This window comes from Pomacea canaliculata, linkage group LG2 (genome assembly GCF_003073045.1).
Source record: "Pomacea canaliculata isolate SZHN2017 linkage group LG2, ASM307304v1, whole genome shotgun sequence".
Classification (NCBI taxonomy): Eukaryota; Metazoa; Mollusca; class Gastropoda; order Architaenioglossa; family Ampullariidae; genus Pomacea; species Pomacea canaliculata.
Genome location: NC_037591.1, coordinates 1966916 through 1982521, shown reverse-complemented (window position 1 = coordinate 1982521; position 15606 = coordinate 1966916). Strand labels below are relative to the sequence as shown.

The following is a 15606-nucleotide window of genomic DNA, read 5'->3' as shown; positions in this document are numbered from 1 at the left end:
AGACAACCCCCACTACCCAAGAGTTGGACATAGGAAGGTTGTACAAAGAAGTTGATGGTGTGGTGCTCTTACACCCTGACTGACACATTAGCGATCATTCTTCACATGATTGATAGACCGGTAGGGAATTTCATCTCTCATTTCTCATCCTAAAGCCTTCACGCTTTTTGATAGACTGATCAAAGAAAAAGAAATGAAAATTCTCCGAGTCCCAAGACTACCTGTTCTCTGCTTGTGAGCAAGTTTATTTTCTCATTAGGACATTCGTAATGATCTCACGAAGATGTGACAGGGTGTCTTCAAACACACTTTAGGAGAACAGGAACATGAAGTGAGGGTCAATCTGTCAGAAACACCGGCAGTGAGGTCTCCCTGCTCAAGGGGCTGCCCCATGGTAGGGACACGAGGCGCCGCCCTTCTGCTCGGGATGCAAGTGTCTGATGAGCAGCGAGCGAAGACCTGCAGCAGACAACATGTCCTTATATCTCCTTCCTTCTTACCTTCTCACTAATTCCCTTACACGATCTTTATGCATGGATTAGAAAAAATATTAGGAATACGTAAGAGGTACACTATGACAGGAACATTTTTTTTATGAACGCAAATAAATACAACATCTTGTGTTGTACAATATCGGAGGATTGCAAATAAAAGTCGAAGAAGTGTTGGGGCTGTGGACCATTAAAATCTGGAATTGAAAAATATAACTATAATCCGCATCTTTCATATGTCACATCCTTTCCACTGTGAACCACTCACCAGCCATGCGGTGCACTGCAACCTTACACAGACAAGATTTTATATATTTTAACAACACACATAGCTTGGACTTAGAAACATTTATCTATTGTTTGCAGAAGAGAGGAAACAGGAGAAAATGAGCTTGCAAACAGACGGCCGGCCATGAGACATACCGGCCACGGCTGTCTGGAAGCCGGCGTTGTAGTCGCAGGCCACCTCGTTGTTGACGTAGTTCTCGCGGCTGTCCTTGTAACCATCCGAGCTATCGGGGCCACCCACCAGCGCCCCGCACAGCATGTGAGTGTTGGGGGTGTCGAGGTGGAGGTAGTTCATGTTACACCGCACAGGTAGGTTGGGGCAGGAGCTGGCCACAGACAACACACCCACAGACAAACGTTAGAGACAGTGTGTCACGTGACTTTGTGTCAAGTGTGGAGACGCACGTGCAAGCGTTTGTCTGCCTGGACTACAATGTTTACACCTGGAGAGCTCAGAGCTTGACTACAATGTTTACACCTGCTGCTGGAGACTTCAGTGCGACACCTGGTTAGTTAGTGTCAAGTGTACTCACCTAGAGCGGTGGTGAGGACTGACAGGTGGATTTTTTCCAAAACCCACGACAAAGCTGCGGCCAGTGTCCCCCAGGGCGTAGTGGATCTGACACATGGCCCAGTGGCGATACTCGTCCGGGTGGATACCCGCTTCTGCAGCCATCAGCGCGGCCATAGCCATGTTGGCTGGAATAAAAAAAAATGCGTACCCCCCACATGCACGCACACGCACGCGGACACAAGAACTCAGTGATCTGGAGTAGAAATTATGATTTGCTGTGAACTAAAATAATTTGTATTTATTTAATTGAAGCTGCAGCATGTCTGTGACCAGCAAACAGACAGACTAACCCAAGCACTGATGACTTCTAAGAAAAAAGTGACCACTATCTACGTTTAACAGGTATGTAATGAATGTGACTGTCTTCATTATAAGTGATTTAAACATGACGGTCTAGACTCCTTCAGAACTGTTGTAAGGTGAGAATGAGTTGTATACCAACTTACATGCGTACCGTAGGGCGCCCCACTGCAGTCTGTACGCCAGACCCTTAGGGGTGTAGGGGACAGTCCCGCCAGGGAACCACTCCTTGAAGGTGCCCTCCACAGCTGCTTTGTACTTGGCCTCCTTCGTGAGTTCGTACAGCAACACCTGCCAGTGAACATGTGATGTCCTCTATGAACAGCGGGAAATGTGAACGACAGACGGCAAAGTTTTGTTTTAAAGGAGGGCTTAACTCCAGTAGCCAGCTGTCAGCAGCTCCACCCTGGGTGCCTTCGAGCGAATTCATGACTATTCGTCGGACTAGTCAAGGCAGTGCCAAGCCGACGACCCAGAATATTTCTTAACTGCTTTGCGCTTCTCAAACATCAACATCAAGACAAAGTCTTTCTCTGGCGGCTCACCCACCTGTTGTGGTTAACAGCCACAGTTTGGTTGTGTGATGTGTCACTACAGTAAGGACGCCGTATCACGTGACAGCTCACCCACCTGATTGCCGATGAAGACATCGTCCCAGGACATGCCCCAGTCGGGAGAAGCATCATAGTGCTTGAGGGCCTCCTCCAGGTACTTGGGTTCCTTGGTGGCCTTGTACAACCACAGCGACCCCCAGCACAACTCGTCCGTGACGTTGGCGGAACTGGGACAAAGGTCAGGTCACAATGAGCTCACACACAGGCTCATAAACTCAAAATTCATTGATTCTTCGAACACAGAATTAGTTCTTACAGCAACACAGTAATCCCATTGTGAGAAGCACCACACAGCGACCAACACTCACTTGTAGTAGCCGGCAGCAGCTGACACACTGTCACTGTACTTGCCCTGTGGGTGACAGCGAACTGCCACAGCGACTTGGCATGTTGCAGCAGTTTGGCTGAGTATGACGGATCTGAGTCGCGGGGAAGAAAATACTAATAATAATCTGGTTAACAAGTCTTAACAACAAAATCCGTAAAAGTAATCAAAGTGAAGGAGAAAACATTGAAGTGATGTTAAAGAACACGTATTTCAGATGCTTCTAGACTAATCGAAGTATCGATGTGTGATATCCATTAATCAATTATTGTCAGTACATCTATTTATGTGTCGATTGTTTTCGAGTATTAAAAGTCAAGAGGACGTGTAAAGTGTGGCTTGTCCTCACTCTAGCCTCGTTCTCAGCTGGTTGGGTGACTGGCTGAATTGTTGGGAGAATGCTGTCGTCTACCAGAAGGTCATTACAATCCTTCCTGCACTGTGACAAACAAAGATACAGGACTGTCCCCAACATGTTGTAATACCAACCTTTTTCTTTAAAAGCCAAATGTCCAGCCGCGAAGGCAGCTGCTGTTTCCATGGCAACTTCAGATCCGGGTTTGCTGGCGTCGATCTTGAAGGCGGGTCTGGCCATCTTCATGTCCTCGGGTCTCCCCCATGATCCGTGGTCCACACCCCCGTCACCCACCTGACATTGATACCCAAGGTTTGAGTTTGCACAATTACCAGGTCATGCAATTCACGATACCTGCCAAAGGTGTACAAAACCCGTCACGTGATCAAAGTCAGTGAAAGGACAAGGTATGCTCAGGTATTATTGTGTTTTACTCGCATCGTCTGTATGTCCTCCCATCAGACTGCTCAAGTGTTCTGGACCTTCTCACAGGACGTGTATGTTCACTACAGTGTTCACCACCTGCACGTACAGCACGTTGTCAGACACGTGACACTTGAGCAGGTAGTCCAGCGGCCACTTGATGCTCTCGTACATCCACTCCAGCTGACCTGCGGCCTGGTAGGCGTCCTTGAACTGCAGCAAGCCCCAGGTCAAGACGGCCGTGGACCAGGCCATGGGGAAGTTGAACTTGACGAAGTCTCCCGCTGCAACAGTAAACAATGTCGTTAGGTGAAGTGAAGTAAACATGTGTTTTACAATTAGTTTATTTTCATACAGTAAACATTAACTTCATTGTCTCACAGCGTGTGTCGTGTCTCAGGGGCTGCCTGATGTCAGACTTCAGACGGTCTGAGATACTCAGCTTCCAGGTCAGAAAATATTTTACATCTTAAGACTCATTCATCGTCGGCAAGATCGTTAACTTTTCTCAGTCTGCTTGGTGAGCTGCTAACTCCTCTCCGAGCAGAATCTTCATTGGTAAACAAAACTCCACAAGGACATAAACTACTGCATTGTGGGATCGTCGCGAGCTGTTCTTACCGTCGTACCAGCCGCCAGTCAAGTCCTCGCCGGCATTGCCGTGGTCGTTGAGGGCGGAGTCGCCTCGCCAGGGGATGCGGTTGTTGGCCGGAAGTTTGCCCGAGCGCTGCGCCTCGTAGAACAAGATGGATTTGTACAGAAGGTCGTCGTAGTTGTACTTGGAGTTGGCCTCTGGTGACAGTTACATATCGGTGTTAAACAGAACAGGAGGTTAGATGGTGAGTTACCTCAAGATATCACTGGAACCCGCCCACTGGTCAAAGAAACCTCAAGGTTCAAACCTCTGACAATGATTTTACTGAAAGCCTGAGTGGCGAGAGAAGGAGCTGGCTGGCCTTATGGTAAGGATTCCAAAGCTACAGAGTCACAAAGAGGAAGCCATTTACTATTGTGAAACTCCGGCAAGTGATAGATCACCACAGCAAGGGGAGGCTACTTACTGTTGGGTAGCTCGCCGCACGTGTAGTTATCTACCCCATGTTGATGAGGATCGCCGAGCACTGAGGGGCTGAGTCGTGGACATTCACCAGCTTGACTTCAATCTTCATCTCCAAGGTTCCCGCCTTGAGGGCGATCTTGTTGTCGTTGTTCACCAGCAGCCACTCCGTCATGTCGGCGTTGTGGCTGAGGGCATCGGCATCTGCCACCTGTCACATAGACGAACCGTTCAACGGATGAATGAACCATCCAACAAACCAGCCAGCCGAAATAGCATATGAACACATAGTCATAGGGAAAGTTTGCGAAGTCTCGGAAAGAAATTAAAAAAAAAAAATAATAAACTCATCACGTGACGGACAGGAAATGAGCGGCTACAGCGTTAGACGTGATTATCACGTGATGCTAACGACGTAGTGTCGCTTACGTTGAGGTTGGTGACTGGCTTGTTGCAGCGGAACTTGACCACCCAGCCCATGACGGTGGGGCCGGTGATGGTGAAGGTCAGCCACTGCTCCGACAGCCCGTCCCTGACGTTGGCGACTCTGGTGGTGGCGGGGAAACCGTTTCCGTCGGGGACAGACACTGGAGACACATGTGACATGAGGCTGACATCACGGCTACACGAGTGCATGATGGGTAGAGAGGTTGACAGGTGTGATGTTGCTGGTGTAGCTGACTTACAGTAGAGACTGCGTGTGTCGAGTGATGTTAGTGTCAACACTGGACTCAATGTACTCGGGGTACTCAGTGTGAAACAATGCAGACTGAAGCTTGATTGTGGTTTTGTAGTCAGTGAAGTTTTGTGACAGAAAGCTACTCCATGTATGTCAAGAGCAAAGGATGAATGTATTATGTTACTCAGTAGTACATGCCAACAGACTCCAATGTTGAAATATTATGGCAATGCTGCATTTAACATTCTAGTTACATTAAATTTAGACTCCAGGTTAATGATAGACTAATAATACTTACCTGGAGCTGCAGAGACACCTGGTGGGAGAGGGGCGCTTGCTGACAACGAGAAAAACAGGTGTTGTGAGTGTTTGAGGACGACATAGCAATCACAATGCTAGAGCACTCACACGACCAAAACACATACACTTCTCTCTATCTTTCTCTCTCTCTCTTTGTCTCTCTTTCTCTCTCTGTCTCTCTCTCTCTCTCACACACACACCACACACACAAAGAGGAACAGACGGCAGGCGCGCATGTCATACTCACTAACAACTTGGTATGACCCGCCATCTGCTGCTCCTTCCAAGGTGGCTTTTACAACACGCCAGTCATCACCGCTACCTGGGAGAATCATCAATCAATCATCAATCAATCATCAATTAATCATCAATTAATCATCAATCAATCATCAATCAATCATCATCATCATCATCATCATCCAGCGTTTCGCTGTACAAAATCCCATGAAGTCAGTGAGGACAGTCCATGCCCACCTTGGCCATTGATATCGATGCACAGCTCATCTCCCACATGCTCCTGGGAGTTCCACGTCTTGCTGGTCAGCGTCCATTTCGTCTTGTCTGCGCTGGTGCTCTTCGCATCGGCCGTCCACAGCTACACAGACAGTGGACAGGATTGGCAGCGCCCATCCATCCATCCATCCATCCATCCATCCATCCTATCCATCTATCCATCCATCCATCCATCCATCCATCCATCCATCCATCCATCCATCCATCCATCCATCCATCCATCTCTCCATCCTATCTATCTATTCATCCATCTCTCTATCCTATCTATCTATCCATTCATCCATCTCTCCATCCTATCTATCCTATCTAGCCATCGAGAGAGATGTCTTACGCTCAGTGTCTCCACAGGGTGATCGAAGACAAGATCCACGACCCAAGAAGTCATCTCTTTGTCGATAGTGAAACAGACTTTTGCCTGGAATCCACCCGGCCAATGATTGGTGACGGGTACAGTGACGCTGCTCAAGACCAGGAGCGGGAGCCCCGCCCACAAGACTAGCGACAACATTCCTGCAAAATTCTTCAAGAAACCAGAGTGTCCATGAGCTCCCACATCCACAGGGTCTACTAGAGGTTCGATACTCACGCAGCGCGGCCCATGACACAAGAGAGATTATTTTAAACAGTTAAACTCGGCATCAGTAGGACATACGACACAGTGGGGCACACAGCACAGCAATTATCATAATTAGACAAACAAACTGACACATAGGCAGACACTATAGTACATGACACAAACAAGTCATACAGAAGACAAACATTATTAGATAAGGATGACGATGAGATACGACAATGACTAGAATAAGAAAAACCGTGTAATTTACAAGAAACCAGACAAACCACTAACTGACCTTCTCTACAGATGATGCAGCTACTCGTCTAGAGATGGCCACACTTTTATACCTCCCACCCAAGGTCGTGTCTGTTATCTGGGTGGCCCCGGATACCTGACAGTTTCTGTAGTCTTCCACAGGCCACCCGCCGTGACCCCTGGTGGGACCCTACACGGGTGAGCAGGTAGGACTACGCTAGTGAATGTGTTGACAATTTCAAAACTAGATGTGGGGTTGAATTCTGGGATTTATTTATCTGACTGACATATAATGACAGACGAAGGGAGTGGTATATGAGTCATGAATGAGCTGCTGACACAGACAACTGTCATGTCTGCCACCCGTTTGAGAGCGACACACTCTACCCTGTAGAAGTTTGCCTGTTGGGGTAACTTGACCGTACCCGTCGGTTCCTTACCCAGTGGCCATGAGTACAAATATAAACATGAATACTTATCTTTGGACACGACCAAACATCTCTCTTGACTATCTGTCAATCACACATCACAGTGACTGTCACACTGTTTCCATGACAACAAGTGTAGGTGGCAGTGCAGGCACCCAGACTAAGTTTGAACTTATTTCTCAATGGATGCCTAGCGTGAGTTCTGTCAGGTATGTGACAAAGAGTGATAGATGGACAAAAAAGAAGAAAGTGGTTTATTGACAGCGAAACAGTTTATAACAGTTTAGCAAAGACAACAGTTTAAATATAATTTCTGTTTCTCTAATGTCATTTGTATGTCAGATATACACAGTAATTGCTTCAGAAAATATGACATTGGATTATCTTTAGTATGATAATCCCTGTTGTTAGCAATCAGTCAGTCTCAAGATGAGGGGTCGCCTGTACTCTCGGCTCTCACTAGCATCTCACGGACAACAAAAGGTCACAAGATGGGGTCACCGTCTCTGCCTGCCGGAAGTTGTATAAATATTGTAAGTAAATGAAGGTCCATGAGTAGTCTGCCTTTTTGAAACTTACTTTTATCGAAGGTGGTATTCAGTGCGTAGAATAGACAAAATGGCATTCATAGAGTATATAGCATTCTTCACACTCTTTTAGTGTCATTAGTGTTCATGTCATGAAGAGAAATAAAATCAGTCATAAATGTTTTTATTGTAAAGCTTTGGATTTTAAAAAAATTATCAACATTGGTCCTGAGACTTACTTCAAAAGCTTACAAGAACACAGGATAAACCTCAATTCAAAAAGCTGTGAACTTGCTGTCTTGTTGTGTCAGAAATATTCCATGCGAGCCATCTACTCCTTCTCTTAATTTATTGACTTATGCTGGTCACTCTCGAAAGAGAATTATCTGGTCTTCCTTTTGAATCCAAGAAAGTCAAAGTTTAGAATATAAAGAGAGTAACAGAAACACACACTCACACACACACACAGAAGGCAAGCCGCACACACCACAAACGCACAGACAGTATTTCTATACGAGGTCGAGTTTATTTTATTTTCAAGAAGAAATACACTGCGATCGATGGAAAACGAAACACGAATGCCTTCAAAACAAACAGCAAGTGTGAAGCAAGGTGCTGACCAGGTAAGTCTATCACAAGTCTTGGCACTGACCCCTGCTCACGGGGCTGACCCCTGGTAGGGACACGTGGCGCTGCCCTTCTGCTCGGGATGCAGGTTCCTTAGCAACAGCGAGCGAAGACCTGCAGCAGACAACATGTCCTTAGTTCTCACTGTGGTCTGCTTTTATATACATAGTTGATATATAGTTTATATCACACTTTGCACAGAGCTTTAGGTCTCATGTGTCCCCATCCCCTGCACGGAACTTATTTAATTCCATCTATTAACTAATTGTTTGCATGGTCAATCAGTAGACACGAGACAAAAACTAAACATTTGTTAAAAAAGTCATGACAGTCATCTAAAGTTCAGAAATACAGAGGAAGGACAGACGGCCGGCCATGAGGCTGCGTACCGGCCACGGCTGTCTGGAAGCCGGCGTTGTAGTCGCAGGCCACCTCGTTGTTGACGTAGTTCTCGCGGCTGTCCTTGTAACCATCCGAGCTATCGGGGCCACCCACCAGCGCCCCGCACAGCATGTGAGTGTTGGGGGTGTCCAGGTGGAGGTAGTTCATGTTACACCGCACAGGTAGGTTGGGGCAGGAGCTGGCCACAGACAACACACCCGACAGACAAACTTTAGAGACAGTGTGTCACGTGACTTTGTGTCAAGTGTGGAGACGCACGTGCAAGCGTTTGTCTGCTTGACTACAATGTTTACACCTGGAGAGCTCAGAGCTAGACTACAATGTTTACACCTGGAGAGCTCAGAGCTAGACTACAATGTTTACACCTGGAGAGCTCAGAGCTAGACTACAATGTTTACACCTGCTACTGGAGACTTCAGTGCGACACCTGTTTAGTTAGAGTGCCAAATGTTCTCACCTAGAGCGGTGGTGAGGACTGACGGGTGGATTTTTGCCAAAACCCACGACAAAGCTGCGGCCAGTGTCCCCCAGGGCGTAGTGGATCTGACACATGGCCCAGTGGCGATACTCGTCCGGGTGGATACCCGCTTCTGCAGCCATCAGCGCGGCCATAGCCATGTTGGCTGGAATAAAAGTCGGCACGTGTACATGGACGCACGCACGCAAGTAGTGAATGTCTGAATACTATAAATAATATCTTTGGACAAACACTGTAAGATTCCACACGAGGTTGTACACTTACACGAGTACCGTAGGGCGCCCCACTGCAGTCTGTACGCCAGACCCTTAGGGGTGTAGGGGACAGTTCCGCCAGGGAACCACTCCTTGAAGGTGCCCTCCACAGCTGCTTTGTACTTCTCCTCCTTCGTGAGTTCGTACAGCAACACCTGCCAGTGAACGTGATGTTCATTGTGAGAGTTGTGAACAGACAATCCCAACAAGCAAATAGTTTTCTGCTGGCGGTCATTTCGCTTCTGACTTCTAGCGGCCATCTTTTTGCGAAAAGGAGGCTGGACAAAGTCAGGTAAGTGCCGGTGTGGAGATGAACTTAGAAACATGAGAAAATGTGTCAACGTAGACAGGGGAAGGGGGAAGGGTTTGAGGAACCTCCTGAAAGCACAAATAAGGAATGTCCAGAAGCTAGCCAGGTCAGTAGGGTCAAGGTGTGGTTAACAGCCACAGTTTGGTTGTGTGATGTGTCACTACAGTAAGGACGCCGTATCACGTGACAGCTCACCCACCTGATTGCCGATGAAGACATCGTCCCAGGACATGCCCCAGTCGGGAGAAGCATCGTAGTGCTTGAGGGCCTCCTCCAGGTACTTGGGTTCCTTGGTGGCCTTGTACAACCACAGCGACCCCCAGCACAACTCGTCCGTGACGTTGACGGAACTGGGGCAAAGGTCAGGTCAGGTCACAATGTGTCTAGAGACTCTTACACCTTATAGCGCAATCGACTTTATTACACATAGACCCTCAAACTGTCGTCCAACCACCATATCAAATGTGTTCTGACCGCACTAGACTAACTTTGTATTCTATGAGGTGCAGGCTGTGAATTCTATCAGATAAATAAAATAAACTTTAAAGCTTTCAATCATCGACAGCAACAGCATCACACAACACTCAGTGAAAACAGTAAAGCTATAGACTCAGTCAAAATAACCATAAATCAGTGTAAATATTCAGTACTACAGGGGTAAGTCGATATCCCAGTGGTTAGGGCACTAGAGTCCAAATCTGGAGCGGAGTGAGCTTTCCTGGACTGTTGGGAAAATAAAGGGCAGCGAGAGAGAAGAGATGGTCACCATCTAGAAAAAAAAACAAACAAACAACAAATAAAAAACAACAAATAAGAAAGCAAAACAAAAACAAAACAGGCCCCAATGAATGCCTGGTCTTCGTCGCCTTACTCCCCTAAGGAAAGGTCCAGGGACTATGTTTACTTTACCTAATGACGAGGGCTTAGTGCCAGCATCTCCCTCCCAACACTTACTTGTAGTAACTTGCGGCAGCGGAGACACTTTCACTGTACTTGCCCTTGTGTGTGACAGCGAACTCCCACAGGGACTTGGCATGTTGCAGCAGTTTGGCTGAGTATGGCGGATCTGAGGCGCAAAGTTAAAAGAGGTTGAAGGGGTAGAAGTGAGATCAGGGCCGTAGTCACGAGGTGAGAGTAAGTAGTTTCCCGGGACAAACTGAGGAAAAGCGTCTTGTTTCCTAAGTTATAATCGGTGTCCAGACCCCACAGGCTTCTTCATGTTTCTTACTACAGACATCTTTGTCACCACTTTACAAGGTAAAACAACATCTGCGGGGTCGGGCATCGACTTCTCATCTTAGAAGTAAGTCGCGTGTCCTCGAAGTGTCCACGTGACCTCAGAGCAACGACTTATCCTCGCTTACTAACTACCGAGAGTACAGTCAACGAGAGAGAGGATTCATTCAGTCAAAGACACAAAATATTGTCTAAATATATTAGAAGCAGTAGAGTCAAGATCCACAATAATATTATGAATATTATGTGATTTTCATACATCAATCGCTCGGCATCTTGAGAAGGAAGTTCAAGGTTTCGTCTCCTCGGTTCTCAATCAATGAATTATTTAATGGAATGGTTTTGAGTTTGCTTGGCCTGTTGGTTGATTGCTACCCAACTATCCTCCCCTGGCCTGTTCTCATATCTACCTTTTTCTTTGAAAGCCAAGTGGCCAGTCACAAAGGCAACAGCTGTTTCCATGGCAACTTCGGAGCCAGGTTTGCTGGCGTCAATCTTGAAGGCGGGTCTGGCCATCTTCATGTCCTCGGGTCTCCCCCATGATCCGTGGTCCGCACCTCCATCACCCACCTGACAATGGGATTGAAGTGTCTTTAGTTTGTCAAAGTACGGTAGTTGAAACTCGTCACACGATCAAGTGAAAATACAACTGTCCTCCTGCTCACAAACCTGTCCGACCGCTACAGTGTTCACTCACCTGCACGTACAGCACGTCATCAGACGCGTGACACTTGAGCAGGTAGTCCAGCGGCCACTTGACACTCTCGTACATCCACTCCAGCTGACCTGCGGCCTCGTAGGCGTCCTTGAACTGCAGCAAGCCCCAGTTCAAGATGGCCGTGGACCAGGCCATGGGGAAGTTGAACTTGACGAAGTCTCCCGCTGCAACAGGAACCCATCGTGCAATAACGGTTTTATTTCAGACTTTTAACCCGACATTCCTTTGTTCTAAACTTATGAGAGAAAAACTGTTTTCGTCTTAACCTCATCGTGGGTCCCCCGTAATCTTCCTTAGGAGCTGCTGACTTACATTAACTCAGTCTGCATCGGTAAAGCAGAATGTTATAAATCATCGATGACAAACTGCTGCATTGTGGGATGGACAGGAGCTGCTCTTACCGTCATACCACCCGCCAGTCAGGTCCACCCCGCCATCTCCATCATTGAGGGCGGAGTCGCCTCGCCAGGGGATGCGGTTGTTGGCCGGAAGTTTGCCCGAGCGCTGCGCCTCGTAGAACAAGATGGACTTGTACAGGACATCGTCATAGTTGTACTTGGAGTTGGCCTCTGTGGAATCAGACAACAATGTCACTGAAAGGGATGTGGACAAGCACACTTAGTAAGTGACATGAAGATTATCACTGAAAGTCTGGTTACCCAGTGAGTTTAAAGCTCGGATGGTGATAACAAAAAGATATGAACAGTATTGGAGCCTCACAGTAATATAAAAATATAGATACTGAGTCCACAACGATGAGAAGGCGAAGTCACAAAGAGGAAGCCATTTACTATTGTGAAACTCCGGCAAGTGATGGATCCTAACAGCAAGGGGAGGCTACTTACTGTTGGGTAGCTCGCCGCACGTGTAGTTATCTACGCCCATGTTGATGAGGATCGCCGAGCACTGAGGGGCTGAGTCTTGGACATTCACCAGCTTGACTTCAATCTTCATCTCCAAGGTTCCCGCCTTGAGGGCGATCTTGTTGTCGTTGTTCACCAGCAGCCACTCTGTCATGTCCTCGTTGTGGCTGAGGGCGTCGGCATCTGCCACCTGCAACATCAACCGACTGATAAACAGAGAGTTCTTGATAGTTTATTAGTGGAACTTTTTCCCTGGTTTATTGAATATCAGGAGGACACCTGTAAGGACTGGACCCAAGAACTGGAAGAGACAGACCGTAGAGGAGGACGAGAAGTGGGCGTCTCCGCAGTGGACGTAGTATTACGTGAAGCTTACGTGGAGGTTGGTGACTGGCTTGTTGCAGCGGAACTTGACCACCCAGCCCATGACGGTGGGGCCGGTGATGGTGAAGGTCAGCCACTGCTCCGACAGCCCGTCCCTGACGTTGGCGACTCTGGTGGTGGCGGGGAAACCGTTTCCGTCGGGGACAGACACTGGAGACACGTGACACACGTGACATGAGGCTGACATCACGGTGGTGACAAAATTTGTTGTTAGGACAATGAGATGCTTCTTGTCTAACTGAGATGTGTTTTGTGAGACAGTAAGACGTGTTGGGGGACAAAGAGATGGTAGAAGGAGAAGTTTGCTACTTACATGGGGCTGTAGGCTGAGGTTCAGCGGTGGTGACACCTGGAGGGAGGTTGACTGTGGTGCGGGGTGCACTTGCTAACAACGAGAAAAAATAACTGTAACTCGCATGTTCATTTTTGAATCGTTGAACAATAACAGAAACAACAAACCATTCCTCCTCTTTGCTTTATTTCATTACTTTATTTATACTTGTTATAGATAAATATATAGGGTATAGTTACTAAGAACTAATTCATTCTATGTGTGTACTCGCTAATAAATCTACGATAGATACAATTCTCTAATAACTGTATTTGTAATATTTCTGCACTAGTAACTTTATTATATACATAGATGTGTGAGCACTCACTAATAACTTGGTGCGACCCGCCACCTTCCGCTCCCTCCAGGGTGGCTGTGATCACAGGCGCGATATCTCCGTCGCCTGAAACGGAATAACCAATGATATCATCGTCATCATCGTCATCAATCATCATCATCATCATCAGAGCAGCAGCACTACGACACCCCAACAATCATGCCTTGTGTCTATCACACAGTCGACCTAACGTACCGTGACCCATGAGGTCAATGCACAGCTCGTCCCCGACATGCTCCACTGCGTTCCACTCCTTGTTGGTCAGCGACCATTCCTTCTTGTCCGCGCTGGTGCTCTGCGCATTGGCCGTCCACACCTGCACCGACAGAGGGCAGCACGGTTATCAACGTCTACTGAACTCACCGACATAGTCTCTTCCAGGTGTAGACTATGGTAGCCCTGTGTAATCTATCTATCTATGTCTACCTATCTATGACAGGTGAGCCTTACATCAAGGGTCTGTACAGGTTGATCGAAAGCCAGATGGATGACCCAGGAACTCATGTCCTTGTCGATGTTAAAACAGACTCTAGCCTGGAATCCACCCGCCCAGTGGTTGTTGACGGGTACAGTGATGCTGCCAAAGCCCAAGAGCGGCAGCACCGCCCACAGGACCAGCGAGAACATTGCTGACAGTCTGAAAATAACAGACACTCGGGTAGCACGAGTGCTCTCAGCTTTGAATACCTAACACATAATAGACATCATGACACACAACAATCGATGTGACGAAGACTGTAGACAAGATGATGTGAAATATAAGTAAAACAATGAGATTAACAAGAAAAGAGAACAAAGGAGCAGCAAGATGGTCCTGTGTCTGACCTGCCTTGTCTGCTGCTTGAGAGCCACTGGAGTGTCTCAGTCGTGACACTTTTATAATTAATGTTGAGACCTTCGCTCTTATCTCCAGGTCGTGACCAGCAGTGCAATCTCTGACCTCCAGACTGTCTTTCAACATTGTTTCTCTCACAATGCTGCGGTCTCCTCATCCACCCCGCCGTCAGGCTGACTACCCCGTGACCTTACACTGCGGTCAGAATGGAGGACTTGGGAAAACATACGACAGTGAACTCACGTGACCACCTTTACAATGTTTATGTTGATGTGTGTGAAGGCGTGGAGATGGTTGTGCACAGAGCTTGGCTGGAAGATTCCAGAATTCATTGATGTAAAGTAACAGGAGCGAAACTCTCTCACGACCTACAGAGTACTCAGTTTTCATAATTCTTTCATAATTAACCGATACTACTACTACTACTACTACTACTAAATGTGTTATGTATGTAGCACGATCACTCTGACGAAGAATGTGATGAGATTATTTTTGTTTGGAGTTCATTGTATCGTCCCCAGCGTTAGTATCGCTTACTACCAGTTGAATATTTTTCTAGAAATTACCGAAATATTTTTTATCTTATGCCATTGTCTGATGCAGCGTTATCTCTGTAATAAAAATATCCAGAGTTAATTGGAAATCTCTAAAACTAATGCACTTATTCATGACCTAAAACATTTAGTAACAATAGGAACTTTTGAAATCCTGTAATGACATGTTGGACACAAATAAATGTCCTTAAAGGTCTGAAAATAAGATTTTAAAGAAATGTTGTCTTGTAAAGGAGTGTCGAGCCTCCAGTTATATCTACAATCTATGAAGATAAGACAGGAGTGTTTCTTATTAGCACTGGATGTAGACAATGGCGAAGTGCGGTCTGTGGGAGGTGCTCCACTCCATGATGCAATCAGTGTGCAGCCAGCAGACATGGCAGCAAAGCTCTCACGATGATGACAAGATGACAGAGCCATCCGAGTGGAGCAACTATTTCTGCTCTAGGGATTTTTAATATCAGTCCTCTTGCACTTGACAGCCTATTGTGCAGGCAGTTTGTGGGGCAGAGTACATCACTCATCAAAATTATTTATGCCGTCGCAGCTGTCGTGAACTCGGCTGGACCCAAGCCCGGATGAAGGAGGACTG

General features: G+C 47.0%; 1 protein-coding gene and 1 pseudogene across 1 annotated transcript; both read right to left on the bottom strand.

Annotated features, from left to right (window-relative positions):
• Positions 1-218: 218 nt before the first annotated feature.
• LOC112557142 lies at positions 219-6908 on the bottom strand (annotated as a pseudogene).
• A 1281-nt stretch (positions 6909-8189) lies between these two features.
• On the bottom strand, positions 8190-14593 carry LOC112557141 (endoglucanase 4-like). The gene is made up of 16 exons (XM_025226796.1): positions 14451-14593; positions 14076-14262; positions 13821-13941; positions 13617-13691; positions 13271-13342; positions 12950-13107; positions 12556-12763; positions 12112-12279; positions 11690-11874; positions 11403-11562; positions 10711-10822; positions 9956-10106; positions 9457-9601; positions 9172-9337; positions 8702-8892; positions 8190-8426 (listed from the first exon to the last, which is right to left on the bottom strand). Exons 2-16 carry the CDS (start codon positions 14250-14252, stop codon positions 8344-8346), a joined length of 2172 nt encoding a protein of 723 aa, XP_025082581.1. The 5' UTR covers positions 14253-14262; positions 14451-14593; the 3' UTR covers positions 8190-8343.
• Positions 14594-15606: the final 1013 nt, after the last annotated feature.

Coding starts and splice junctions, on each gene's coding strand:
- LOC112557141 (XM_025226796.1), bottom strand. CDS start 14,252: ATGTTCTCGCTGGTCCTGTGGGCGGTGCTGCCGCTCTTGGGCTTTGGC. Junction 13,692..13,820: donor CATTGACCTCATGGGTCACG/GTACGTTAGGTC, acceptor ATTCCGTTTCAG/GCGACGGAGATATCGCGCCT. Junction 13,108..13,270: donor ACCTCAGCCTACAGCCCCAT/GTAAGTAGCAAA, acceptor ACGTGTCTCCAG/TGTCTGTCCCCGACGGAAAC.